The 27,989-nt window shown below is 30.5% G+C and overlaps 1 protein-coding gene and 1 long non-coding RNA gene across 3 annotated transcripts in view; one reads left to right on the forward strand and one right to left on the reverse strand.

Moving 5' to 3' along the window:
* LOC129918910 (muscarinic acetylcholine receptor DM1) overlaps positions 1-27,989 on the forward strand; it is a 72,502-nt gene that overhangs the window by 22,571 nt on the left and 21,942 nt on the right. For both annotated transcript variants that reach the window (XM_055999672.1, XM_055999673.1), the window contains exon 3: positions 24,074-25,121. In XM_055999672.1, coding sequence (XP_055855647.1) covers positions 24,220-25,121 — 902 coding nt within the window. In that variant the 5' untranslated portion in view covers positions 24,074-24,219. The remainder of the gene's footprint in view (positions 1-24,073; positions 25,122-27,989) is intronic.
* On the reverse strand, positions 5,194-27,906 carry LOC129918918 (uncharacterized). Its single transcript, XR_008773022.1, has 2 exons — positions 27,794-27,906; positions 5,194-5,464 (listed from the first exon to the last, which is right to left on the reverse strand). It is a non-coding gene; the product is annotated as an uncharacterized LOC129918918 (long non-coding RNA).

Genomic DNA, 27,989 nt, shown 5'->3' on the forward strand with positions numbered 1-27,989 from the left:
CGATAGGACCAAACGAAAGAGAAAAAAAAAAACTGACTTAGGTAAATCCAATAAAAATCCGAAAATCAATTTTTTTTGACTTAACCCCTTTGTACCCGGCAGCAAAGATATTTCAATTTTAAAATAATCGTTAAGTTATGTCTATAAATAATAATTTTAAACTTAAAAAGTTGAAAAACAAATTTAAACAAAATACCTACATATACAAAACTTATTTTCACTTTTCATGAAATAAAAATATAAACTTTTATTTTTTCATTCTGTGCTCTATTAATTCAAATGTTTACCTCTTTTAATTTTTAAGAAAAACAAACATTCTTAGAATTTGTTTTTTTTTTGGTTAAGAAAATTGAACAAAGTTTTTTTTACGTTACTAAAGTTTAGTAACGGAAAAATAAGAGAACTTAATACGACTGTCAAATAAGCTCGGCTGCAAGTTTTAACAACATAAATTTATACTTAAATGTGTTTTTTCTATAAATTTGGTCGACAAAAAGGTTCATTCGATCAAATGTTTTTGGTTCGAATTTTTCTTTGAATTTTTCAATTCAATTTTTTACCGTACTAAAACCACCTCCTCCTCCCGATTGCAACTAAGTTCAGATGGAACTTATCTAGCAATTTATCTTTCTCGAAGTTAAGTTACGTGTTGTAGGTTACTTTCCGGTGAAAGTGATGATACTTAAAAAATAGCTAAATAACATTTTTTTTAAATTAAATCACTAAAGTAATGGTTCAAATTTTGTTATAAAAAAAAATTATTTTTAATGATTTTTTTACGTTTGAAGTTCACTTTTGAGGAAATTCCTCAAAAAACGTGCCTCAATCATTCGGTGGCGGTGTGTTGGCTGCAAAAAAGGCAACTTTTTAAAACTATACAAATTAACCACGTGAAAGTAATAATTGACAGTTGTTGCGCTTGGCATAATTTATTGTTATTATATTAAGGAAAATTTATTTTTTTTATTTTAATAATTTAGAAATTGTACGAATTAATTTTCAGTAAAAAATTAAATTGTCAATAAAAAAAAGTACGTATATGCCATAGTGTACACTTTCCTCTTTGTCTTTATGAACTAGTTGGTACCCTAAGTCATCTGTTTGCCTGTCTGTCACTTTGCCTGTCTGTATCTCGAGCGACAACACAAACCACTGCAGCGATTTGCTTAAAACTTAGAAAAAAAAAGAATTTTTAAGCGTATCTCTAAATTCTCTAAGTCAAACTTAAAAACTAAATAAATATTTTTCAACCGATATTAATGGTACCTTAGAACTGTACATACGTATAAAGTTCGACCGAGTCTATATTCTCATTCAAAGTGGGGAACTAATTGAAAATAATTTCTGTGTCGATATAGATAGAACTCTTTGATTATGACCCACATTTACCTACGCTATATATTTTTCAAAAAATATCTAGTGGTTGGTAGGTATGTCTTTTAAGTAAAAAGTAAAGAAAAAACTGTATGAAAAGAAAAACAAATTATTTACCCTATAATGTATGGGTATACAATATAAGATAAGACTTAATTTATTTACAAATTCCAAAAACTTCTTACCCCTAAGCTATTTCTTAATTAATTCCATTTTTAAATTAAACATGCACTGAGCGTCCCTTTTATAAATCTTAATATAAGCTTACAAAATCTTTCCACAGATTTCACTTTTAAATTGTAATTATTAATTTACAAAAGAAACAAAGAAGAAAACTTGAAAAACATACTAATTTCTCTATTTTGTTTTTGCAGTGCCTCCTAACTACCTACACACGTTTTTGTTGCCCTATTAAAAACATTAAACCTTCTTATTGTTGCTAAAAGTGCACAAAATGTGCACCCACACATCATTCATATCCTCATCATTCATATCCTTTATAGCCTCCCCTATTCTTTCATCGAATAACTATGCTCTTGAGTCATTTTTCAGAAAGGAAAAAAAGTGATTCGTTTAATAGTTCTCTAAGTTCCAAGAAAGGATAACCTAGCGTTTTTTTTTTCATTCATCCTCGCTCCTTTTGTATTTATACGCATTCTTTATCAATGTTTGTGCAAATGTTAAAAAGAGGGATGTATCTACATCTTAGGGTATACACATACACAATACAGTGCTAGGTATGCAAATGATTCGGTAAATTAATCTTTTTTTATTCTTGTGAATTATCGATTTTTAGAAAATTTCAAGCCTCGTAAAATAAATATTTTTGAAACTCAACTTTATTATACTATAAATTATTACAATATTTCAAATTAAAACAATAAAAGAACAAAATTTAAAAGATTATCAATATTATTGTTAGTAAAGTACATACATATCTGTTATTCTAAAAGGTCATAAAGTGCACGACTGGGTCGTGATATGTAAAAATGTGTTATTGTTATTATTATTTTTAATTTAATTTTATGAGAAATTTAGCAAAAATTTAAAAACAATTTAAAATTTGTTTTTAAGTTAAAGTTAAAAAAAAACCTTTTTTCAAATGCTTTGAAATACAAACCAAATATGAAACTTGAATGGAAAAAATATTTTTAGATCTGTTTAAAAAAAAATATTATAAGACATCTATTTATTGTTAATACATACAATTTTTATTTCAATGTTCAATTTTGTTAATATAATTCATTCAAATTATTATTTATTCAAAATTAATATTTAATGTTTAATCAATTTAAAATACCTACTTTGTATTTGGATTCATAGATTTCATTGATTTAAAAATAAAAAAAATATTTCACAAAATCATTTAAAAGGCAGAGCTTGATTGTTTGACATTTCATTGAGCAAAGGTTCTCTTGCGCTACCGTTCTCAAAAAAAATATCACACCAGGGGCTCTGATTACAAGCCTACCTCGAATCGTTTAGTTAATTTTTTTTTATTTACTTATGGCGTTTTCGATTGGAAGTCTGGAAGCGTCCGGAATCATTCTGAAAAAGTTTTATTCACACAAAACTATTAGTTTTGTGCGAATAAAACGCTTTCAGAATGATTCCGGACGCTTCCGGACTGCCAATCGAAAACGCCATTAATTTATTTATTTTATTTCACAAAAATTAATTCAAGGACGTTTTTGACTGCCTATCCATTTAATTTTTTTAATTAATTTATTTTTTGTATTGTTATTTTTCATAATTCTTTTCTTATTGTTAAATAAAAATTATTTTTTTTATTTTTTAAATACAAAGCTGCAATTTTCAATTTGTGACAAATATAAAAAATATTTGAAAACTGATACTAAAAAAAAAATGGAGTCATACCTAGCAATATAAAAATCTCAAGGACGAAAAATCTGTTCCTACATTTCAAACAAACTTTAGTATACCATAAAAAAGAAGAACTTATAATTATTTTATTAAAAAAAAAAAAACAAAGTTTAAACAATTGCATTCATTCTTTTTCTATACATTTTTTTTTTCAACAAAAAATTAATTATTTTTTAAATTCAAAAATATATTTTTTTTAAACATTTGGGCCAGAAAAAGGTTTTTGTTCAAAAATTTTCGCTAAAATTGTTTAAGTCGCTTATGAGAAAGTCCGAAATCAAGAAAAAATTTGTATGGCAGCTGTTGTTTATAACGTGTGAATGAACTTTTTTTTTTTCATAGTAGGTACCTAAACATGCTTTTTTAACCAAAATCCTTAGAGCCGTTTTTGAAAACAACAAGCTTTTCTATTTTGGTTATATGCCAAGTACCGTTTATTTTGGTTCCCGTTTCAGAATATTTTTTAAATTTATTTTCAACCATATTGGTCTTTGGGATCATATTAATTCCAATTTTTTTTTAAATAAAAACCGCTTTAATGAACATTAGAGAATTCAAGTAAATCATATAAAGCACCCATAATGGAGTATTGCTCATTTTCGTTCACTTTTCTTTTTGGACGTGAATTGCGGGCATACATTTGTTCTTGTTAAAGTTTTTTTTGTTGTATTGAGACCGGGCTCTAAGCCTCACATAAAAATTGTTTTATTGGAAACAAAATACATAAAACAAAACAAAAAACTAAATTAAAAATTTAAAACGAAGCTTAAAAAAAATAAAAGGAAAAGGGTTTTGGATCTAGGTGATCATATGGGGTCAGTAGGGTATTCCGGAGAGTTGTTCTAATTGACGATTTATTTATATGGAAGTCAAACGAGGGTATCACTTCGATTGAGTGCCTTAGAATTCTGGACATATGTAGGTTCAAAGTAAGGTAAAATAACGAGGGAGATTGAAGACTTCGAGGATTTTTGTTTATGTTGATTTCTCGTAGTAGAGAACTCTTTTAGTTTAGTTTTAATTGACGACATTTTGAAAGTGTTACTTTAGAAAATAGTTTTTTGTTTCACAGCACTGTACTAGGAATGAATCTGTATAAAACAGAAGAACACTTCATTTCCTTGAGCAAAAAAAAGCAAAAAAAATTCCCAAATAAATAAACGAAGTCTCATGAAAAGAAAGATAGACCCGCAACAGGATAGAGAGAGAGAGAGAGAAAGACTATAGAAAGAAAATAATGCTTCTACTGTCTTGTGCGATAAAAGCAGACAGGGTGAAACGAAATGATAAAAGCTTCCCTCGCTATCGTCCTTTTTAACAAGCCTCAGGGACTCTGTTGCATCTTCTCTCTCTCTATCTCTGGCATTGTTGGTGCCTCATTTGTACTTATGATTGCATAAAAGACGAACTTCATTCTCATCGTCTTGGTTATAGTCGTCTTCGCCATCATCCTCATCGTCATCGTCGGTCGTTGAAAATGCACACAATTTCAAAAAGTGGTAGGAGTTAAAAAACAGAAGCTTTAAGTAGAATTAGAAAAAAAAAAAAAAAACTAAAAACCTTTAACTCTAAGACAACGACAATTAAACTCAAGGGTGCAGCATTTGCCCATAAGCCATACTTACTTCTTTTAAAGCAATTTAACCACAAAATGAGTGCCAGGCCTGGTGGCCTGATGATGAGCGATGTGATGACGAGCTGAAAGCTTTTCCTTGGCAACGTAGAACGTAATGGGAACGAGATTGAATGATTGGAAAAAAACTTTAATTATATTAAATGTGTGCTTGAAGTGTGATGTTGATTCTCTCTCTCGGAGGTATCCTTGGGATTAAAGAAGCGCACATGAATGCACGCGAATGTATCTTATCATATCAACCATCCTAGCTAGCAGCAAGGGCTTCGAGTTGCACTTCTAATAGAATCCAATTACTCACATTTATCATCATGCGGCTTTTATTGGTCTTCGTGTCGGGAATCAGGATTCAAGATCCTTGTGGCAAATGTGGTTGTTTGTTTATATGTATACAACAGAGACAGAGGCACATACATACACGTGTATTGGGATTTTCTTCTTTTCTTCGTTTTTTTTTTTTTCTTTTAGACTTTTTCCTCTTCATGTCATGGCATACTATTTTCTTTGAATTACAAGCAGTGCTGAACGTTCCTCGCCCGACATCATACAAACCACTTGAGGCTCACCTGAAAGCTGAAAAGGGTAGTTGTATGGCATGAAATGTCGATACCGTCTTTTTTAGTTCTACTAATGCTTGGGGAATTCACAAAAAAAAAAAAAAAAACGAAAACAAAAAAAAAAAAATAAAATAAAGAAAGAAAAGTTTTTTAATTTTCATTTAAAATGAAGAAAAAAAAATATTCAACTTTTATTCTCATAACTTCTGGCAGAAGGCAGCAGAGCCATGTTCAAAAGTAGCCTTTGTATAAATCAGAGTTGTTAAATTTTTGGCAGCTGAAAAGTGAGGTTGATTTTTATTCGTTTTATCTTGGCCTCGGAAGGTACAACAGATGCATGATGATGGGAGCTAAGAGTTAACCCGAAAATTGAATGCTTTACCTTCTGTTTCTTTTATTTTTCAAAATTTTTTTTTTCAATTGAAATTATTGAGGGCAGATTGTCTCGCCTGAATTCACAGAAAAATATATATATAAAAAAAATAAACAAAAAAAAAAAAATGTGCTCACCCGCAAGAGAAATTTTCACTAAAATACGGTTTGTGTTTGCTCATCCAATCGAAATGAATTATGGTCTATATTTTCTTTTTCAGAAATGCTGATGCATGCTTCAATTTTTTCTGGGTGTGTGTGAGAAATGAGGATATGAGTGTTCGTTCTATACTTTGTTAGATAATTCGATTTAAAGATTGAAGTGATGGTGTATGTACATAGCCCAGTTTATAAAAAATAGGCCATGTTAGATGGTATTGAAAATTAGAATTTGAGGTTAAACCAAATTTGGTTTACTTGTGAATTTAATCCGAAATATATGGGGTCTAGAAAATTTTCAACTGTATCAAAGGAATTTTTTAACAAAATATGGTGGTTTATTTATTCCAAGAATTAAAATAAAACTACTATTATGTTTCGTTTTAATATTTAATGTAAAAAGAAGAACTCTGCAGTATCATCAAGTATCAGTATCAGTTAAGTTGTCACCTTGTTGCATTGCCGACTTATCACGATATGTTTTCGGCATGTCCACTTGAGACATTGCGTCCTTGTCGCCTTCTCATGTTTTTGCCTTATACGAGTAGCCCAGTCGGAATAAACATTTGAAAGAGAAAAAAAAGAGGTTGTCTGTAAAGCCGGTTTACGGACGATGATTTTACGTGATAACGTAGTAAGAAAACAGATTGTGTGCTTTTAAAATGAGTCAATTGAAGCGTTTATTTATTTCAAACAATCATAATTTACAAGAAAAAACTAAAAAAAATTATCTTTTTTCTTTTCTCATTATATTAATTTTTTTTTATTTCAAAAGCTTACAAAAAAAATTGTACCTTAAAAAGCCAAATATTTCTTCTAAATAATAAAACCATTTTTAATTTTTACAATGCGCAAAAAGTATTAAAATAATTTATTAAAAACAATCATTTCTTATGAAATAAAATGCACGACTGGGGTCGCACGTACTTGCTCTTATGCTTAAAGTTACTCTTATGTTAAAGTTTTTTATTCAAGAAAATTAAGAAAATTTAAAAATGTTTCAAGAAAAAAAAAATCTGTTTTTATAATTAATTAAATACCGTTTTAAATGATCTTTTACAAAAAAACAAGTATGCCAGTTTACTTCTTGTATAAAAAGCAATTTTTAGAAAAAAATTTTCGAAAATCGTTAGAGCCGTTTTTAAAAAAAATAATTTTTTATATATAAAAATTTTCTAACATTTTTCAAAAAAAAAGTTGGTACGCCATTTTGAAGAAATAATTTATTTACGCATAAAAACGAAATTTCAAAATTTTTCATAAACCCGTTTTCAAAAAACTGATTTTTCAAAAAAAAATTTTGAAATATTTTTTAAAAATCCAAAAATGAGTTTTTTGAAAATTTTCTAAAATTTTAATATTACCTCTACCTAAACGCTTTTGTATAAAAATTTTCGTTGAAATTGGGGTGGTCTTGAACGAGATATTCATAAATCAAAAAAACCGTTCTATGAAAGGTACCGTTAATAACGGTAAAAAAAATATTTTTTTTATTTCGAAAGTTGGCTCTTATGTGTAATACTACACTCAAGTTCGCAAGTAAAAAGTGAAAAAATCATTTCTTATGAAAAAAGTGAAAGAATCATTTCCATCACCCAAAAATTCATTTTTTGATATAACAACCTATAATAAATTTTAATCCACCTGAAAGCTTATTGCTTCAGCTCAAAATATATATTATATCGATCATGTCTATTACAAAAAGAGCTAGAATTTTTTGAACTCGATCAATTTTCATCAAAAAAAGCAAAAAAAAACTTATATAATTTTATGTTCTCACGCTATTGAATTAATCTATAAAAAATTTTATATCATGTAATAGCTTATAATTTCACCTTTGATATGACGTTTCAATCTTATTTCTGCGATGCCTAGAAAATAGTTAGAATTTTTTAAAGCCAACCATGTCGAAATTTTAAACTGAGATTACGGTACTTCCCACACTGTTGGCTGTTTATGATCAACAGATCTCCACAGGTGTTTTGAGGTATTTCGCAAGTTTATTAATTTAAAATTGTGTAGCTTGTAGTGAATGTACAGTTATGTGTTATATACCAAATGGTATATCACATATAACATCATAAGGATGCTCAATAAAGTTAAATAAAATTTGTATTTGCTTTAGATCAAAAGATAGAACCTGTTGAATAATAAAACTTAATTTTACCGTTATCTCAAAATTGTGACTACAAAATTGATTGATTGCACAGATATAGTCCTGTCTATTATCTATCTAAAATATAAATTTCATTTATTTATCTGTTGAAGAAAAAAAGATAAAAATAAAAAACAGGTAAAAAATGTCAAAAAACTTGTTTTTCTAGTATTCGGTCAAAAACCATTTTGAAATACCAATTTTTTACACATGTATGCGCACAGTCATAGACTACATGTTCTATAAGCTTGAGATTTTTTGAATGCTACAAAAAATTTAAAAAAATAAAAACTCACCCAAAAATACCCCAAAATAAGTAGGTGTTTTTCAAAAATTCATATTTGGAAACGCAGAGACTAAAAAAAAACCGTATCAGACCTCTCACTTTTTTTTATTATCTTTGGAATGACGTTTTTCAAATTGTCAAAAAAAAAAATTCCCTACCTATAATCACTACATTGTCAAAGGTCTACTTCGTGTTTTAGTTTTAGAAAACCATTAATAGCTTGGTTTTGAAATTTTTTGAATTTTTTTAATACCATTGTCAGTCTTGCAATAAATTTATCTATTGATTAAAAAAAAATTCAACTCTTTACATTGTCGCGATTAGAAAATAGCCAATTTCTTGAAATTTTGTTTTACCCCTATTTACCCTATTAAAAGATAGAATTTTTTAAAATCCTTCAAATGCATTTAACTTTAGGTTATTATCTTTCAAATAAGCTATAGAAGATTTTGTATCTCTAATAGTTTATTTTTAATTTTCAATTGAAATTTTTGCCGCACTGCGAAAGTGCGAGAGTGGAACGTTAGAAAATGGCGTCACTTTTTTGTGGTAGCTGCTATGGTTCATCGATTTATAAGACAACAAAATTAATCGAAAAGTTTTTTTTTTTCATATAAAAGTAAAGGGCATTACTGGGAGCTTAAAACTAGTTTTTCGAGATAAAATTGAGCATTAGCCAATTCCGTCATATTGAATTTAATAACTCCGCCATTTTTTATTTTAGACAAAAATGATTCAGGCAAATCTTAAACAAAATTGTATTCTCTATCTCTACAACATTTGTCTCAATAGGTTTGACCCAAAATTTTCGAATTAATTTGAAAGAAGGTACTATTCCCTCTGCTTAAAAGCTCTTTACACATAGAAGATCAACAAAATATGGGCTTTTGTTTTATAATATGTTTTTGGGGGTGAGAAATCTAGTTGCGATGGTAGTTTTTACGAATTTCCGTCATTTTATAAACAAAAAGCATTATTTTAATATTGACAAGTTTTATGAAAAAAAAAATAAAAAATCAAATCTAGTACCAAAACTTGCGCAAAGTTCAACTCTTTTAAAATGTGTCATAAGTGTGATGAAAAAGTGTTTCGTTTCAAATTGTCATTTGTTCAAGAAAAATTTTCCCCATAAGATTCAATGGTAACGTAATTACTTTTACTCATTATATCTCCGAATTCACTTTTTGTAACTTTGTTCACTTCAGCTCTTAGCCCTCCATATATCTTTCACAAAGTGTTATTTTGAACTTTGAACACAAGTGAGCTCATTTTGTTTATTTTTTATAGACCATTTTACGGTTAAACATGTTTGGGGCATTTTCTTCGTCTTGGACCAGAGTGTTCCATTGCTTTTCAATCCGATCGTTTATTGAGTTGCTGCGATTGTTCTCGTTTGGAAAGAAACGTGGCCTCTCAGTTGTTGTTGCGTGTTGTTATCTTTTAGTGTTTAGTCTATCGGTGTCGAAATTGGACATTTGAGTAGTTGCGTTCGATATCTGACTTGCAGCTGTATGCAATCTAAAGGAAAGTTAGGAGAAATCCCAAATCGGGACACTCTCAATTTCTAACATAGGGTAGGATGGTATAAGAGTGCGCGGTTGATAAGAGTGCGCAAGGCCATTTTCTACGGTTTGAAAAGGAATATAAGACTGAATGCACTTATTTTGGAAAGATCTAAATGAGTTTGATCTGCAGTCAAAATTTCATGCAAATGTGTTTGTAAACAGAGGTGCTAGTTAAGTTTAAGTTTTTTAGCACTTTTTTTTCCAATATTTCTTGCCAAACAAATTAAATTTTCCGCTTAACAACAAAAAATAACAATAAACAAAGTATGGGACATTAAAAAGTCGACAAAAAGAAACATTTGAGGAACACGTAAGATTGGTCATAAAGTGCATTGTGAAATATATATATATTCTTCGTTTACATGTCTGAGCGTGTAAGAGTGCGCACCATGATGATGTATAAGAGTGCGCGGGTTATAAGAGCAGTAAATGCTATCCAAGGCTTCAAAATAACTGGCATTTGTCCATATACCAGCAAACAGCAGCTAGAAAAAGCAATTCCAACCAAAAAGAAACCAAATAAAAGTTTGACAAAAAACAAGCGAATGAGATTAACTAGGAAATATTGAAATTTTCTCGGAACCATTAATCGAAGACTAAATTGATTATTCCTCATGCAAGGAGTGATGGGTTGAAAAATACTCTGTTTATTTAAAGATAGGCAATTTTATTTGCGACTTTTGTGCGAACTTACACCAGTGCGCAGCTGCGCACTCTTACAAACTAAGCCGCGCACTCTTACACAACAGGATGTATAAGAGTGCGCAAATTTCCTAATGTGGTATTTTGTTTATAACTTTTGAATTAATACATTTTTGTTACCAGTTTTAAGTTTTTTTCGTTGCTTTGATTATAAACTAAAAACTATATATAAAAAAAAGTAGTTAAATTCTTTTTGTTATTGTTTTATTTGGTGTTTTGTCTAAAATGCGCACTCTTATACCACCTTACCCTATAGGAGACTACATCTAAAATGTCAGCTGATCGCGAAATGAAAGATGCTTGTCTTTTCTTTCGTCTTCAACGCAAAATCATTCCGAAAAATAGTTGAATCAACGTGGTTTTTGTTGATTTTAAACCAATTGAAAGGGCTTTAGTGCCAAAATCTCTAAAGTCAATATTTTTTTTTTATATAAAAATACAATCTAAGTACCAAGCGTTATAATATATAAATAGAAATAGATTCAAGTTGTGAGAGTTGTTTTTATTATGTTTTACTCGTCTAAATTATAAAAATGCCACTTAGACCCTTTAGACTTAAAAGTCTTCAATTATTCTAGCCTCAATTTTTGAAAGAAATGTTTGCATATTGGCTCTCCGAAATATCACTTTCACATCATATACAATAACTCATGCAGATATTCAAAAAATCATTAAATCTACTTGCCTCCAATATTTTTCCACACAAAAATTCAACACTAAATCGAATGACTTCAGTCGTAGGTCATAAATTATCATCAAATACATTGGATTTATAAAAGCTTTCTATCACATTCATTTAAACCCAATTTTACTGTTAGTGAAATTAAAAGACAACCATTTTAGGACAATCTGTAATGAATATCATAAAACAAACCGCTAAATAACATTTATTGTTGTCATATTCTCGGGTATATCTCTTCAATTACAATGCCTTCTGTTTTTATTTTAATAATGGAATTTAGTTTATTATCATTTAAGCTAGACTGCTTTATAGTCAACAGAAGAGTATCACATGAAGCAATATCGCATCAATAAAAACAAACTGAATATTAACGTATCCTTGATACAAAAGAATATACATACATAGAATCCTTGATGGTTTCTTGATAACAAGTCTTGTATAACTGCGATTAAAGATGTTTGAACAACTAATACCTTTCACTTTATTTTAAAAAGAACATCAATCAATGGGTCAAGGATATTTTTTATGTACTCGTACACAAGGACAAGACCGTAGATGCAGAAAATAATTTGCAGGGAAAGAGGATATGATTTTTGAGAAATTTTTGCTTAACCAACACTCCAAGTTAAGGTGAATATATTGACGTCGTAACCTATCGAGTATCTCCTGCGGAAATGCATTTCCTTCAAAATTGGTTTCACTTTCGTTAACTTCCTGGAATAAATTTCCCCTAAAGAAAAACGGATTATTGAATAAAATCAGTTCTGAAGATATATTGTTTTTATTTGAAAGTTTCAAGACAACACCTCAACCATCCATCTTGACAATCATTTACTTACGGCCCTGTGCTTTACTGGTAGCTTAAGAGTATAGAATTTCAGAATCGTAAATGACTATCCTCGAAAGTTGTGTATACCAAAGTAAAGTTTATTCTAGGTGTACACATTTTGTATATCGTTTGACTTGAAATTGAAGGCTTTATCATATTTCAATAGATTTGTTATCGATAAAAAAAAGTTCATGTTGGCAAAAAATACTATATCACAAGAACATTAACTTACACACACACACATACAAACATAAAGAAAATATAGGTATAACAAAAAAATGTGTGTATTTACTTCTGCGGCACAAACAGTAGTTATACTCAGAGTATACCCATAAGAGGCAAAGGTAAGTTTTTTTTTTTTGTTAAATTAAAAGAAAAAGGTTAAAATTGACCGAATTCAGGAGGGAATATCTTGTTTAAGGTTACAAAATGGTTTAATTAGGTTCGAGGAATGTTTACGATTGTGCAGAAAAAAAAAGAGTTTCTTGGTATATATTTATTGAGTTCCAATGGCTTCGAGGGTTATAAAGGTTATCCAAACAATTTACTTATGAACAAGAAAAAAATATCCTACCTACACCGAGAAATGTTTTTAAAAGCCGCCAACTTCTTTTCAAAACAAGAGCTTAAGGTCTTGTTTTGTTTTTTAACAATTCTTTTTGGAGGTTTTTTTTTTAATTTTTTATTATTCATCTTGACCTTTCAAATAAGCATATTGTTGGGAGGATTTTCTTTTTAAGTTGAAAAGGGCTGACCTTAGTTGCAGGCATTTCTTAAAATTAGGGATTGTGGCATTTTTTTTCTTTTAATTTTAAATCTAAATCGCAATATTTTGGGTTGTTGTTGTTTTTTTTTTATTTAATAAGCATAACAAAAATGAAGAAAACAAAGCAAACAATATACTCTGTATTTGCCTGTGAGCGACTTACATGAAGTTTTTTAATACGGTGATATTTTTTGCTGCAGTGACTTCAGGATTTTAAATAATATTTTGAAGGTGAAAATTGATTTCTTAAGAAATCAGAAACTATGCAAATTATACATATATTAAAAATTTTGGTTTTGGAAAAATTATTATAACACCAGTGCCAATCCGGTTTTTAGAGGGCAAAAGTTGAAAATATTACTAGCAGCATACGGGTGGTGCTATACAAAAGGAAAAAAATAAATTGCACACAAACAAATTCGGGAAAAAAGAGGGGTAGGTGTCAAAAATCGTGGTTTTTTTGCGATTTCTGTGAAAAGTAGATCTCTTATCGTAAAAAGTTAAATTCAAAAGTTGTAGATAATTAAAAGGTCTACATTTTTACCCAAAACATTTGTAATATAACCCCAAAAACGTTAAGAAAAATACAAAAATACAATTTTTGTATTGGTTGGATTTTAACAAAACCAGGTTAAAAATTACTTTTGAGCAAAATATTAATTTTTGTATTTTTGACGAATTAACGAATTTTGATTTTTGAGAAGTTTGGAACGCCGTTATTTAGATTAAAATCTTTTATTTAAGATTATGTGGAAAAACTACACTTTTATTTCCAAAAATATTGAGAAAAATTGAAAAAAAAAAAACAAAAAAAAAAAAAACGATTTTTAAGATCGACTTTTCGTTAATGGCAGTAATATTAGCGAGAAATATTTGTCCATACAAAACAAAATTATACTTTTCTAATGGTTTTGGCCTTCTTAATTTGAATCCAGCATTAGAATGGCTAAAGTTTTTGAGATATCAAATTTTTAACTTCGATACGATTTTTGTGATGTTTTGGCATGGTGATATTTCAAAAACATGTTGTGATAGAATTTTTCTGACATTGGATTCGAGCTTAGCAAATTAAATTTTATTTGTATAATTTGTATCGTCATTCAATTGAAGAATGTTTCATTGTTTGTGACACATTTTGTATAAATTTATAGAGTTAAAACTAAAACGGTCACTGTGGCGTATGTGTAACTTTTTTGTCAAACACAAATGTTGTTGGATTAAAAATTTGCTTTTGTATTGAAATCAACTAAATTTTGTGAACTTTTGTTTAATATTATAAAGAAATCAGTAAATTTTACATGTTTTGATGGACATTGTGTAATGTAAATAAGGCCATATTGTTTTCGGAACATAAATTGTTGGGAGTGTCTTTAATTTGATCTGATTGAATGATTTAAAAATCCTTTCGAAGGTGCTGAGTACGAGTAATATTTCTTCCACATAGCAAAGGGCTAGATAAATAATACTCTTAGAGGTTTTGTCAATTCTTCTAAAGAGAGAATTGACTAAGTGGTGAAATCTTTTTTATTTTTCAATTTAAATCAACAAAAGAAATACAGTTGCATTTTGATGTAAAAGTATATCGTATACACCGTTTCCAGCTTTTATACATAAACCCCTTTTCTAATATCAAAACTGTAGCAATAATTCCAAACAGAGCCATGACTTTATTTCAAGTTATAGTGTTATAGCTCTTCTATCAACAAAATATTCGTGCCTTAGCCTAAGCCGAAAAAGTTAATACAAAAGATAATAAATCAAAACAATGAGTCCGATAAGCCAAAATAAACCAAACATTTATGAGTAGGCATAAATATATGAATGACTTACAAGATATTTAAAGGCTTCTGAGGAAATCATATAAGAGAATATTTTCATATGGAGACATAACTGTAGGTTTGATCACATTAAAAACTTATGAGGATTGTGAGTGTCATATAGGAACCACTAATAACTTTAAATACCTCTTTCATTAAACAATTCGCAAATTAAAGGTGGATAAAATTCATCTTTTCAAAATTAAAAGACATTTGCAATGATTAATATTTGGTAAATAGTCAGAATTATGGCTTAATCAATATATAAACGGACTATTTGATAAACTCTATTAATATGATGACGCAACTTGTGATACTAACTTTTAATGCAACTCTTAGAAATATTACCTACCTACTTTATCATTTTATTTGACAAAAAAAACATTTCAATGATGTCACCTCATGTCCTAGTGAAATATCACATTTCGCAACTAACTCAAATCCTCCTTGATTTATGAAGGTGGTAAAATTTATATAACTTCCAAAAACTCACTCTCACAAAACTTTCTATAGTTTCCATCTTGACGTAAATTTTTACTAGCGGGCTTCCTAAGTTTTATTTCACGTTCCGTCCTTAAAACCATGATAAAAACAAAAGACATAAAAGAAAATATTCCCCATCTTCAAAGTTTACCTATAAAAATGCGAATATCATCATCATCATCACTCAAGCTCCTTGATTATGCAATAAAATGAACTATTTCATTTCAGACAAGTTAAATCTACTAACAAAAACAAAAAAAAAAAGAAGAAATCTATAAATTTGTAAGGAGGTACTTAGAAATGCGTTTCAATAATATCCTTTTGCACCTTCTTAAATAAAATTCATATAACCATCATTTATAGTCAGCAAACAAAAAAATAAAATCGAAAAAAAATACTTAGTACATAGGTATGAATATACGATGGCGACGCGACGTTAGATGTCAACACTTGTCGTTTATGCCTCAAATTATCGTGTTTTATGAAACGTTTCCGATTACTGTGTGCAATAAATGTAAATAAAATGTAATTCCTTTATCGATGATGATGAAAAGATGAAAAATAAATTTAATCCTTGAAATATAATTTTCACATCATTTGCAAGAGATGCGCAAAAGCAATATAAGAAGGCTATTGCTTCTGCAGAACGATTGACATTTTTTTAATTTAATTTAAAATATTTTTCTTCATGTGTGGTGAAACTTGTAGCTTTATAGATATGTATACATATTTCAATTAATCAGAGAATAACATTCTTTGTTGCTTAAAAGACGAAATAGTTAAACTATTCAGTCGAGAAGGAACAATCTTAATTCACTTATTAAGCTTTTACTTTTCCTTGCATGTTCTTGAAATGACAACATTTTTTCAGATGTCCATTTTATTAAATTCAAGTTGAAAATTCAATTTGTTATCTTTGAAATTCTATGCATTTCTTTTACTATTCCTATATACAAATCTCTTATATTCAACTTCTTCTTATATAAAAAAAAATTGTTTTAAAGTGTATGATGGTTAGATTTAAGTAAATGTTCAGAGCCGGATTTGAAGTGACACAGATTAAATAAGATGTAGGGGCAATTTTAGTTGATAATTTAGTACTTTTGGTAAGTATCCCATATGCATTTAGCGGAGTTTAAGAACGAATCAAGATATCGTTGATAATATAAATTTGGAAGAGATAGGATATAAAACAGAACCCTGTGGTACACCATAATTTTTTTTTTTTGTGCAACCATCCTGTCCTAATAGTAATTTTTAATAAACAAAGCATATCATATCTTTGTCTATCAAATGGTTTAGAGGAAACAAAAGCAATTAATTTATTTTCACCAAGGAAGAATAAATTTAATTCGCGAACAGCTTGAGACGATTTGCACAATGGAAATGCAAAAGGAGGTGTAAAGTATTCTGCAAACATGATGCAAAAATAACAGGTACCTTTTGCAACGACTTTAAATTTTTGTTATTTTCGAGAGCAAACACAATTTTTTAGTTGAAGTCGTTTTTGAGAAAAGTAATTTTTGATTTAAAAAATAACTGATCCTAAATTTTTATGGGACCGGACCGCTATCACGAAAATGTATCGTATGTCGTGGGAAGTTAAATATTGTTCTCTGACAGCATCCAACAACCGTCCATTGTATCCTGATTAAAAAACATTTGAGAAAGTTTTTCGTTTGTATTTTTATGGTAAGAAACCCAAATCAGTAATAACAGAAAGTTTTGGTAGAAAAAAATTAAGGAAAACTAACAAATACAATACAAATACACGACTGAGGTCGCACGTACTTGCTCTTGCAGTTCAAAGCACTTTTATGTTAGTCTACTTGTAGATTTTAAAAGCTGGCTCTTAATTTAAAAAAAAAAATTGATATTGGGGAAGAGCCGACATTTAGGACATGAACATTTTTTTTTTGTTGTTTGACTTTTTTGAGAAAAATAAAAATGCAGTTTTATTTCCACTGCTTTAAATATTACGTTTACAAAGTTTAATCAAAATCGTTAGAGCCGTTTTCGAGAAATTCGCAATATCGTATTTTTTTGTATGGGAGGTATACGTTCTAAACGAGATATAAAAACAAAAAAAAACAACTTTCAGAATTCCATAAAAATCATCTGTATCAAATTTGAAGAAAATCCGTCCACCCGTTTAGGCTGTGGAAATGTGTACAGATGGACGCACAACCGCACAGACGCACAGACGTACAGACGCACGGACGGAATTGCGAGACCCACTTTTTTGGAATTCTCCATCATCGTAATGTTGGTTTTGATTAAAACCTCAAATTTTTTTTTCGACACGAAACTAATACTTGCCCTATAGAGCAAGTAAAAATACTTTTCTCAAAAGGATATCGAATAGGTACTCTTTCATTAAAAAAAAGAAAAAAGATAACATATGGGCTATAATTTCAAAAATTTTAACATTTTTAACTTCAGATTCCATGATAATATGTTGGCAACCCTGGATGAAAAAATCGTTTTTATGCCATTGTCATTGTCTGAATAAAATAAGTATCCCAATTCTGAAAAATAATGACACGAATGTAATGGAAGAATAAATTGAGTCATATCTGTTAAATTAAACCATTCCATTATGTTTTTTTAATTGATTTTGACATTGATTTCTTAAACAAAAAGAGACTAAGAGTCCAGGTGGAAAACATCACAAGTCCACCGAAATCAATTCCGAGAAAAAAAGAAAATATATTTTTGATTTTTAAAAAATCTCAAAAATTCAAAGAAAAATGAAAATGCAATAAGGAAAAATGTGTCACAGTGAGCCTGAACAAGTTTAAGGTTGACCTAAAATGACTAAAAATGAGGCTTTGTTCCTGAAGGCCTCAGCAATAATAATCTGTTTTTCCCAAAATCGGATTAGCTTCCTTTTTCGAGATACCCCCAAAAACGTTTTTTTTTCGAGAAAAAATTCATAACAGCACAACGCTCGAGTACTATAACTTAGGCGCCTACAAAAAACCGTTTTCAATTCTCGAAAACGGTTTTTTGTAGAGGTATATAATACAATCATTTTTTGTTATGGGAGGGGGGTCTATGCCCCCCTTTAGGCTGGAATGGCAATTTTCTAAAAAAAACTACTAAAAAAAATATTAAAACACAACTGCAACACTTACAGTTATCAATAATTTTTGATTTTTGATAATGGCAAAGCAAAATATCCAAGAAAATAAAAATCTGATAAAGAAAGTAGTTTTCCTATTTTTCAATTTTCTCAAAAACTAGAAGGCTTAAGAACATATGGTTTTCAGTATTTGGTAAGGAATTTATTGAGGAAGTTTACATAATCGATTTAACCCATATTGAAATCTATAGTCTTGACAAAAATAGTATTCAATGTATTTTTTCATACTTATTTTTCACAAAAGTTGATTTTGAAATCGATTATTTCGAAAACAACTGATTAAATTAACTTGATTTAAAAACTCAAATTAAGTGTACAATTCTAGCTGTTGAAAAAGGTATCATTGATAACTGTAAGTGTTGCCCTTGTTTTTTAATATTTTTTTTTTAGTAGTTTTCTTAGAAAATTGCCCCTCCCGCCTAAACGGGGGGACATGGACCCCCCTCCTGTAACAAAAAATGATTGTATTATATACCTCTACAAAAAACCGTTTTCAATTCTCGGCGCCTAAGTTATAGTACTCGAGCCTTGTGCTGTTACGAATTTTTTTCGAAAAAAAAAACGTTTATCTCGAAAAAAGAAGCTAATCCGATTTTGGGAAAAACAGATTATTATTGCTGAGGCCTTCAGGAACAAAGCCTCATTTTTAGTTTTTGTCAACAAAAAATGATTGTATTATATACCTCTACAAAAAACCGTTTTCAATTCTCGGCGCCTAAGTTATAGTACTCGAGCCTTGTGCTGTTACGAATTTTTTTCGAAAAAAAAAAAACGTTTACGGGGGTATCTCGAAAAAAGAAGCTAATCCGATTTTGGGAAAAACAGATTATTATTGCTGAGGCCTTCAGGAACAAAGCCTCATTTTTAGTTTTTGTCGTCATTTTAGGTCAACCTTAAACTTGTTCAGGCTCCCTGTGACACATTTTTCCTTATTGCATTTTCATTTTTCTTTGAATTTTTGAGATTTTTTAAAAATCAAAAATATATTTTCTTTTTTTCTCTGAATTGATTTCAGTGGACTTGTGATGTTTTCCACCTAAACTCTTAGACTCTTTTTGTTTATAAGAAAATGTAAATAACACACAACTTGCATTTCTATTAATATAAAATGAAATATTTCAAAATGAAAAAAGAGATAGGGTTCTCTCTTCTTTGAAACATTAAACAAGTCATATAACGTTAATATAATTCAAAACACAAAACAGAATACAATCTGCAATTTCAAACAAATTTGTTGCAATAGTCTGATAAAAATCTTGTAGATGGTTTCCATGAGAAAAACTTTATGCCAAAACAACTAAAAACAAATCCTTTACATAGATCATGTCGAACTAGCCCTTACAAAACACCCTTGACTATACAAAAATATTAACTAATAATTTGTAAGTTGGCCAATCAAAAACTTTTACATTACCATATATTTACATAAGTATCAATTCAAATTTCAGAAAATTGAAGAATTGGAAAATTGTATAGTTTCGTAGTATCAACTTTCATTACTTAATTACAATAAACCCAAGCTCCCACATGAAAAAAGACTACATTGCAAATGATTGCTTTCCTTATTAGTTTCGGAGTAAATACGGCTATGTGCAAACTGCAACTACCACATTTTCGACTGATGGAGTTTTCGAGTAAACGAAACTTTTATTCAGGAAGTAATTTGGGTGTCTTTAGAATTCGACAGGATATTTATTTTCTCATTAATCTTGATAGCGTTTACTACTACACACACACATGCATCTATACTATATAGAAAGATGCACCATTTTAAACTAACCGGAAGTTCCATTTAGATATCTATATGTAACATACATTTTTTCTACCTATGCACATCTCTCTTTCATGGATGTGAACCATAAAAAGGGATGATGTTTATGTGTGTACCTATAGTTAAAGTGAAATCCTTTTTCAGGGTTTTTAGGGTGATTCTGTGTCGTATATGGCTTAGGATTAAGTCAGCAGCACAAACATTGCTGTGTGCTGCATTTTATATACCGTACAATATCCTGAATGCATGATCCTTGCCGAAAGCTATTTGCCAACAATGAAATGCAATTTCATCATCATCGTCATCATCGTAGTCAGCAGCGTCATCCTCAAACCTATACTCCCGCATTCGTAACAAAGCTGTTTGCAGAATCGATTAGAGCTATATAGAGTCTTTATGTTCCACCAGCGCAGATCTCCCCATCATCATATAGCTAGCCTTCTCCTGTTTCTGTAGCATTATTCACCAGCTTATGAATAATTACTCATTCGCACATAAAAGCAGCATTAAATAATTCATTTGCTTCCAAAATGTATTCTTAGCATGAACCATTTAAACCGAAAAAACAAAAAATGTATACAAACAAACATTTTATACATTTATATACACAAAGAAACAAGAGTTAAAAAAGGATTAGCAATTGCGGAGCGGATCAGAGTGCTGCTGTTCATTTTTGTGGAAACACCTTGTCGAGGCAAAAACATACACAGATGCTCTATAGCAGTGTTGCAAAAGAAGCTTTATTGGATTAATAAATTTGACAGGGGAAAGAAGCGTGCCACAAAGCTTATGTTTATTTACGCTCTGTCACTTTCAAAGCTTGCAAATTATAACGAAACATAAGGAAATTTGTTTTCTTTATAATATGTTTCCAGTTTCGATGACCTTGAAGTTAGACATCATGAGATTGATGGTAAGAAGGAATACCAGTCACAAGCTAGAGCTGCTTAGCTGAATGACTCAATTAGCAACGGTTTCGTCGAGTCAATTGGAAGCCATTAATTATCTCACCTTATGATGTGGTATATTAAAAACGGATTAAAATATATTGGATTAAGGATCGAACATGTTTCAAGGAGTACAAGAATTTAAAGGTTGTTTCTCGCGATATAACCATTGTCACCAAATCGTTGCAATATTCAGCTTGAGCTTGAAACTTGTTCTAGTCCCCGTTTACCATGCCAGAATCTAAAGTTACTAGATATACAAATGGTCCAAGGACACCACTGCGAAATCTCACTTGCAGAGGAAGCATTTCATCTACAAAATTGTATTCAAGCAATTTTTTTTTTGTGACAAATGTTTACCAACAAGCAGAAAAGAAGAATGAGCTCATTCGAAAGGAATGAGGGATAGAAAAAAATGAAAAAAATTCGCTGTACCACAGCAGCACCACGTGCGCACCACTTCGTTTTGAATACAAAATTCGGTGCAACACCGCCGCACCACGTCTGCACCATGATCAAAAACTCTATTCTCGTACTTATACAAATGTTTAAGTATTCTTCAAAGTTATTTTGACTTAAGGAACAAATTGCCAGTTCGTACAAACATGGACTTCTAATTGAAAGTGCTCTGGGTACTCCGGCTCGAATCTCCTTCTAGTCCGTAGTTTTTATTTTTTTTATTTTTCAATAATCCAAAACTATGTTTCATGGTGCAGCGAATTTTTCATACAAAATTAAATGGTGCGGACGTTGTGCGGTGGTGGTGCACCAAAATTTTCCGCCAAACGGCGGTGGTGCATCTTGGTGCGGCGGTAAAGATTTTTTTTATTTTTTTCTTTAAAAATTCAATTTCTATTTATACTCAGGATTCAGGAACCTATTTGTAACCCCAACATTGTTGCCCTTCGATGTAGCTATGATATACATATTTCAATCAAGCAACATAGAAAACCTCCAGAACTCTTCTATCTTTTTCGTGATAAAATTCAACATGTCTTCTGCACCTATCTGAATTGTTTTTAACCCACCACGCATGAACTCAAGCCAATTGAAACTTATAATTTTCTCAGGAACACCCTTACAAAAATACCATTTACCCTAAATGAAGAAAATTAGAAAAAAAAGAAGGAATAAAAACACAAAAAAATCCTTTAATATATAACTGAAAAAGTTAAATTAGCAGAAAACTTGTAAAGATGATGCTTTTGTAAAGAAATCGTCACCTCCGAGTAGTTTTTTACACGACCGTCAAGTACAGCAGTGCATTATAGTATTGTTCGTTTCTTCCTTGCACAATCTCATGTCAAGGACAAATCTGCACCAGAGAATCGTAGAAGTCGCTTTTGTTGCTGATGATGGCTTCTGTGAGCGCAGCACACAAAAAAAAAGGTAATTGTCGTTTGTTTTTCATTTTACACAAGAAAAACTAACTGGCAACTTTGTGTGATGTTGGCCCCCCTCTCTATATTATGTGCATACACCTATAGCCCATTTGATATAACATCATATCGGGGGTCTTGCTCCTATTGTTGACGTTGCATGTTTAACTTGAAAAGCCCTCAGCTGGTGCTGGGGTACTATACTTGACTGTAGCAATGGCGAAGTGCTGTTTATTTGCAGTTTGCACTACGTTCTGAGAGTGCCATTGCAGTACAAACAAAGCCTCTTCTTTTCCATCTTTCATATAAATAATACTTGTAGAAGCGCAATATAGCAGGTACAAGCGCACACAATCATAAAAGGGGCGAAAAATTTTACTCAAAAGGAGCAACCGTTGCAGCATAAGCATCAGTAGTTATTAATTTCTATATTATTGTTACTGTTGTTATATTTCATCACTTGGCGTTGGCTTTGTACTCCTCATCTTTTTTGTTTTTGTGTGTGTGCAAAAGATGCTTTTATCTTTATGAAAATGGAAACTAAGTGTATGTAGCACCGGAAATGGGAACAAATCAATGTTGCCACTTTACTGTAATGTTTTCTTTTAATGTATTTCTCATTCTGCTTGAGAACGTTCTACTGCAAGACTTTTGGCTTACATATTGTTTTGATCCTTCAACTGAGGATAGCTGTAAATTTCAAAACACTCAATCGCAATTTGGTTTCTTGGGTTTCTTTCATTGTAAAATAATGTGATGATGTCATGTTTTTGAATATTATTTTTTTCCCGAGTTAAGATGAAATCCCGCCGTTTCACCACCTCCACAACATCACCGCACCATGTTCAAAAATTTCCATTTCATCGCATCACGCACCCTGATCAAAAACTTCTATTCCGCCGCACCATGATGATGGTGCGATGATGCGGCGTAATATAAATTTTTAATCACATGCAGGTGTGGTGCGGCCACACCACTGCCAAAACACATTTGCACCATGATCAATAACTTCAATTCCGCCGCACCACGCACCACCGCACCACATCGCACAGTGAGCAAAAATTTCTTTTTCGCCTTTGAAATAGAAAGTGCAAAAAGTTTTTGTTTGGTGCAACGAAATCAAAGAATTCTTTGCAAATTGGCAAAACTTTGCACTTTTCAGAAAAGTACTTTGTACTTTGCAAATTCGCTGGTTGGTGCAACAAAATTTGCAAAGAAGGAATTCTTGTTTTACTTTTCAAAAAAATAATTTCCTCTTTGCAAATTAAAGTTTGGTGCAACAGAATTTGCAAAGTTAAAGTGCAAAGTTGCAAAATGCAAAGTGTTTGATGCAATAGGGCCCCCTGGTTTGTTATGTTATTTATATTGAAAGATTTCGGAGATAGAATATACATATATGATACTAGCTAGTAAAAATGATAACGAAAACAACAATAACAATTACCAAAATGTAAAATTTCTGTTCTATTTTATTAAATTTTTTAATGCTTTGGAAAAATTTAAGTGGCAACACTGTAATACAAAATTTTCTAAAACAAAGTTTTTATCTATCTCTTTCTCTTTACAGCACCGTTATACACAGCATCATTGCAGTCATTCATAAAGTGTCATCATTTGGCTTAGACCACTCATCGAAGAAGCTTAAAGACATTTCATTATCATCACTGTCATCGTCTTTAAAAAGCGCATTGGACGGCTGCGGCTACTGTCAAAATGGTCGCTTACAATGGCTTTGGCTTTGGAGGGCAGGCCCCTCCATCGATTCTAGCCCCATTATCGCCGACCCTCATGAAAACCACCAGCACCACCACAACAACAACGACGACAACAACAACAACAGCAGCCACCACACAAGCAGCTCTCGTCCTGCTCGAAAACATCACAGCACTGGTATTCGAAGACAGTCAAGCCAATCATACAAACGCTACGTACGTCGAAGAGCGTGGCCTTCGCTACACAATTCCGCAGATGGTCCTGTTGGCAATCATCGCCACTGTTTTGAGTATTTTGACAGTGGCGGGCAATTTCATGGTCATGATATCATTCAAAATCGATAAGCAGCTTCAGACCATTAGTAACTATTTCCTATTCTCACTAGCCATTGCGGATTTTGCGATTGGTCTCATCTCGATGCCGTTGTTTGCTTTGTCGACCATACTTGGATATTGGCCATTGGGGCCGCACATATGCGACACTTGGCTGGCCCTAGATTATTTGGCCTCCAATGCATCTGTGTTGAACTTGTTAATTATAAGTTTTGATAGATATTTTAGTGTAACAAGACCATTAACATATCGCGCAAAGCGTACGACTAGTCGGGCGGCTGTAATGATTAGCGCCGCATGGGGTATCAGTTTGTTGCTGTGGCCACCATGGATTTATAGTTGGCCCTATATTGAGGGTAAACGAACGGTGCCGGAGAATGAGTGTTATATTCAGTTTATTGAGACAAATCAGTATATTACATTCGGGACAGCATTGGCAGCTTTTTATTTTCCAGTGACGATAATGTGCTTTTTGTACTATCGGATATGGCGAGAAACTAAGAAACGACAAAAGGATTTGCCTAATTTGCAGGCGGGGAAGAAGGATTCGTCAAAACGTTCGAATTCCAGGTGAGTTACATATTAAAAAATATTTGAAAATAATTAGGAGATTTTTTTCTAACATGAAATACGTTTCTTTGAGCAAATAAGTTGGATAATTATGGTTTATTGTGTGTTTCTTGTGTAAATTTAATTTTAGAAGACAATATAAAAATTTTTTAAAATGCGGCAAAATCGAAAAGAATACCTATGAAATTTGACATGCTTATGCAATGTAGTTCCAATGCATAAAAGGGTTTGAGGTGATGTAAGGTTTTTTTTTTCAAATAAATATCACAATGAATTTTCAAAATAATAAAAGTTTAATTAATAGTCTCGGAAAGATCCCTATCATCCTTACTTGAAACTATTGAGCTCTCGGCTTCTTCATAGATGTTGTGGGGAACATTATCTGATTGACAATTAAAATTTCCTAGAGTTATCTTTATCACCGATACTCAAAAAATATAAAAATAAAATGACCGATACTAACTGAACACTGCATAAATCTTGGAAAAAAAGTGATTCGGATAGTTATCAGAGAAAATACTAAATTTTATAAATCATCACACTATCGTTACTAACCCATCGTTGCATCATCCCGACGCGACGGCGCGCGACGGCACGGACACAAAATGAAAATAAATAACAAATATAGTACCTATGTATTATATAGTAAAGAAATAAAATAAGAAAAAACAGTAATAAAGTTCTTACGTTGCGACTGTCCAGAGACGATTTTGTAATTATTTCTTAGGAACAAAAATAACAGAATCTGGCATATATTTTTAAAAGTTCTAGAATTAACATCGACAACTGTTTGATAGAATATTGTTTTTTTTTTTTTAATTTCTGACTTTTTCCGAAACAACTCAACCGATTCAAATGATTTTTATTTAAAAAAAGCCTTTAAGTTAGCTTTAGTATTAATCAAAAACAAAACTTCTGGAATTAAATAATTTTTTTTGAAAACGATTGAACAATTTTTAATGTTTTGAACAAAAAAAAAAAAAATATAACTTTATAGAAAATGTTTACCAAAACATTTTAGCTATTAATAGGTCTGTTTAATAAAAAAAATCTAGGACAGAACAGACCAGAGCAGAAGAAGTTTGTAAATACTGTCAGAACAGAAAAGTTCAACTTCGTATTCAACAAGATTGACAATTTATTATATGTATGAGTTGCAAAATTTTTAATTTTAAAAAATCATTTCTTGAAATGATTTTTTACTAAATAAATATTTTAATGATTTACAGGCACTTTTGATATTTCCGTAATTTTGTTTTTTTGTTATTCGTCAAAAATTCTTAAGAATTTTACTTTTTAATGTCTTGTTTTCTCTTATTTTTATCAATCAAACAAACAGATGACAATTCACACTTTTCATTCACTTGCTCTACCCCAAAAGTAGGAGCAGATAAACTTGATTTTTTCCGTGCTGAACAACTTCATGGAACATAAAATGACAGAATGTAAAACAAGTTGGGTCGAAATTTTTTTTTGTGAAACACAAAAACTTTTCGGATCTTTTCTGTTCTTTTCTGTGCGGATCAGATTCATTAAACAGACCTAATAAAAAAAAAACAACAAAAACAAAATGACATAGCAATTATATTTGAAAATGTTTTGTTTATAAAAAATTTTCAGAAAAAGCGGGTCAAAATGTATTTATTTCTAAAAATGCATTTTAATTGTTATTTTAATTAACTGAAGAAGAATTTTTTTTGGAACCCGTTTAAGAAGTTTCAACAATGTACTTACCTAAAGACAATAAATTGATATCGAAATATTTGTATAGAGTATTTAATGTAAATAAATTTTGTTGCAAAATTTTCTGAAGGTACTACATTTTTATTTTATTAATATTATTTTATAACAAAAAAAAAAAATAAATAGATCTGTGGAACAACGATGAAGAGGAAAAGCGTAGTGACTTATAACTCTCAGGGCAAAATTCATAGTCGTTACTCAAGTTAAGATATTTCTCAACTTAAGCATTCACTTGAGAAGAGTAATATCTTGACAAAATATTTTTTTTCAATAAAACTCACAACGAATTTGACTGATTTGAGGAAACTTTCATCTAAATATATATATATATGTATTTTTTAATTCGTTCATTTCTTTAATGTTAAATATCGTCTATCGCAACAAAAAACAAAGTCAAATCGATGAAGAGTTGAGTTGAGCAACGTCAGTCATTCTTCTGATCTAGAGTTTTCTCCCGAGTCCAACACTTTGTCAATTCCCACTTAAGCCAGTACAACTGAACCTTTGACGTGGCATTTCATTGCACTTACCATTGCGTGACGGCATAGTCTACTTAATAATAATTTTTTTCTTGTACTAAATAAAATTACTGCTATTATTTCAGCAGCTCTACATGAGAAATTTTATCAGACAACTACAGTCGAAGAATATAAAATTTGCTATATTTTGAATGCTATGTTTTCAGGCGGCTTTTAAACAAAATATCTGGTGTTGAAACGGCTTTTATTTGATATATTTTTAATTTAATTGGGTCACTATGGCGTATGTGTGTCATTTTTTTGTATTTACTCAATTAATCGATTTAATCGTATAATTTTAAAATTGTAATGCCAGAACCTCGTTAAATGACTATTTCCTGAAGTATAATGTCTCATGAATATCTCAAAAACTACAAACAAATATTTCGATATAAGTAAGATGTTACTCACATTTAACTCAGTCCTCGTCTCATTTTGACGATTTTGTGTTGCTTTCTTACTGGCACTTTATGGTGACACCAACTTTCATTATTTTTGGTATAAGTAAATATTTGTTTTAGGGTAAAAAAGTTGACATTGTCAAAAGTCGATACTTTTAAAATCCAGATTTTAACAATTAATTTGATAATGATCTACATACATATTT

This window comes from Episyrphus balteatus, chromosome 4 (genome assembly GCF_945859705.1).
Source record: "Episyrphus balteatus chromosome 4, idEpiBalt1.1, whole genome shotgun sequence".
Lineage (NCBI taxonomy): Eukaryota > Metazoa > Arthropoda > Insecta > Diptera > Syrphidae > Episyrphus > Episyrphus balteatus.